General features: G+C 61.1%; 1 protein-coding gene across 1 annotated transcript in view; it reads right to left on the bottom strand.

The window, feature by feature from the left end:
* Positions 1 to 67: 67 nt before the first annotated feature.
* The window catches only part of LOC104516316 (methylcytosine dioxygenase TET2-like), a gene marked incomplete at its 5' end in the record, with an annotated part of 5,384 nt that continues 3,902 nt past the window's right edge, over positions 68 to 1,549 (bottom strand). The window contains 2 exons of the mRNA XM_010160612.1: positions 68 to 148; positions 292 to 429. Coding sequence (XP_010158914.1) covers positions 68 to 148; positions 292 to 429 — 219 coding nt within the window. The remainder of the gene's footprint in view (positions 149 to 291; positions 430 to 1,549) is intronic.

Genomic DNA, 1,549 nt, shown 5'->3' with positions numbered 1-1,549 from the left:
GGGAAAAAGCGTGTTTCAGGGGGACAAACAGGAGCCGCTTTGCGACAGGAAGAGCGAAGCAGGCGCTTCAGCCCGGCCGGGACCTTCTCTCCGGTGACCCACAGACCCGCTCCGACTGAACCCGCACCGTCTCGTTCACAGCGAGACGCTGTGCAGGGGGCAGCAAGTCAGCTGCTCCCGGCCTCACCGCTCCTTCCCCACCCGCCTTCTGCCAGCGTGGATTTAAGCGGACGGGAGGTACGAAGGAGACGCGGCTCGTGCTGGAGGGGGGGCTGCGCGCCGCGGACTTACCAGCGTGCTCCCGTTCTGCATGTTGTGCAGGTCCCGGTGGGCGTGAGCACAGAAGTCCAGGCAGGCAGTCACCCCTGAGAACGGGCGGCCTTCTTTCAAACCCAGGCGGCACTCGGGCGCTCTGTGTTCGTACTCGATCTGGGGAGAGATGACAGGGATCAGCCGGATGCTCCTGCGCGCGGAGGTAGCGCCGGACACTCCGTCACGACAGCGCGCGTCTCCGAATGTCTTGGAGCTGGCAACACCCGGATCTCGCAGGCAAATAAGCCCGAGGGATTTGGTGGCAGTTTCGTACCCGTACGTCACTCCGTGCTGCCCGGCTCCCTGTCACCGTCTGCCTCCGGCCGGACAGGGCTCCTGGCCGCAAGCTTTTCCCCGCTGGAATGCTGGCTGTGCCAGCGTCTGGTGTCCCACCACGCACCCGGCACCGTAGGGGGATGTGCCTGCGCAGGCTGGAACTATCCCAAGCTATTGAGGGAAAACTGACTCCAGCACGATGCCGTGAAGGACAGCCATCTGCTTTCTGGCCTGCCGCATTCCGGCACGCTGCACGTGCACGTCGTTAGCGTAAGCACCGCTCCGTCCCCTGGCCAGAGGTCAGGCAAGCCAGGGCCTCCTGCCCGCGCTGCCAGGGAGCTTGGCGGGGGCGGCAGCGCAGCGGTGCCACCGGCACAGAGGGAAGGACTCTGATGGGAAAGCGAGCCCCCGGGCGGTTTTGTGGCTGATCCACAACGTGACAAATGAAACCACGTTGTGGCTTTGCTGGAATTCCTGAACCCTTCCGTGGATGCTGCAATCTGCACCCAGTGGAATGCAACGGATCCCTTTTTAAGCGAGGGTGAGATTAGCAGTTCTGCCAGGTCTTGATCCAAGATCACTAAAAAGACCTTTAATGCTAACGCTGGGAATATTTACTTCCCTGGAATCCACAGCTGAAAGCAGACCAAAACCTGCAGGGTGCACGTTTGTTCGGGATGAGACGCGAGCGCTCGGAAGCATCAGCCAGTAATTGCCTGGTGCGCGCGTGCCCTGAGCAGTTCTGGTGGCTCCAGCCGGGAAAGTGGACCCTTCCCAGGTCTAGATTTTAATCCAGCAGCGATCCAGCCTTGGGTTAGAATAAACCTGGGAATTTGGCATTTCTTTTCAGGATTCCAGGGGCTTTTAGGGCTTTTTGGGCTAAGAGCCTTTCACAGCACCATGCCCATCATGCCACGATCCTCTCCCTCCAGAGCCACCGGCAGCAGCCGGAGCAGGGCTT

The sequence above is a fragment of the Eurypyga helias genome, unplaced genomic scaffold (genome assembly GCF_000690775.1).
Source record: "Eurypyga helias isolate BGI_N326 unplaced genomic scaffold, ASM69077v1 scaffold24670, whole genome shotgun sequence".
Classification (NCBI taxonomy): domain Eukaryota; kingdom Metazoa; phylum Chordata; class Aves; order Eurypygiformes; family Eurypygidae; genus Eurypyga; species Eurypyga helias.
This window is presented reverse-complemented; position numbering and strand designations above follow the sequence as displayed.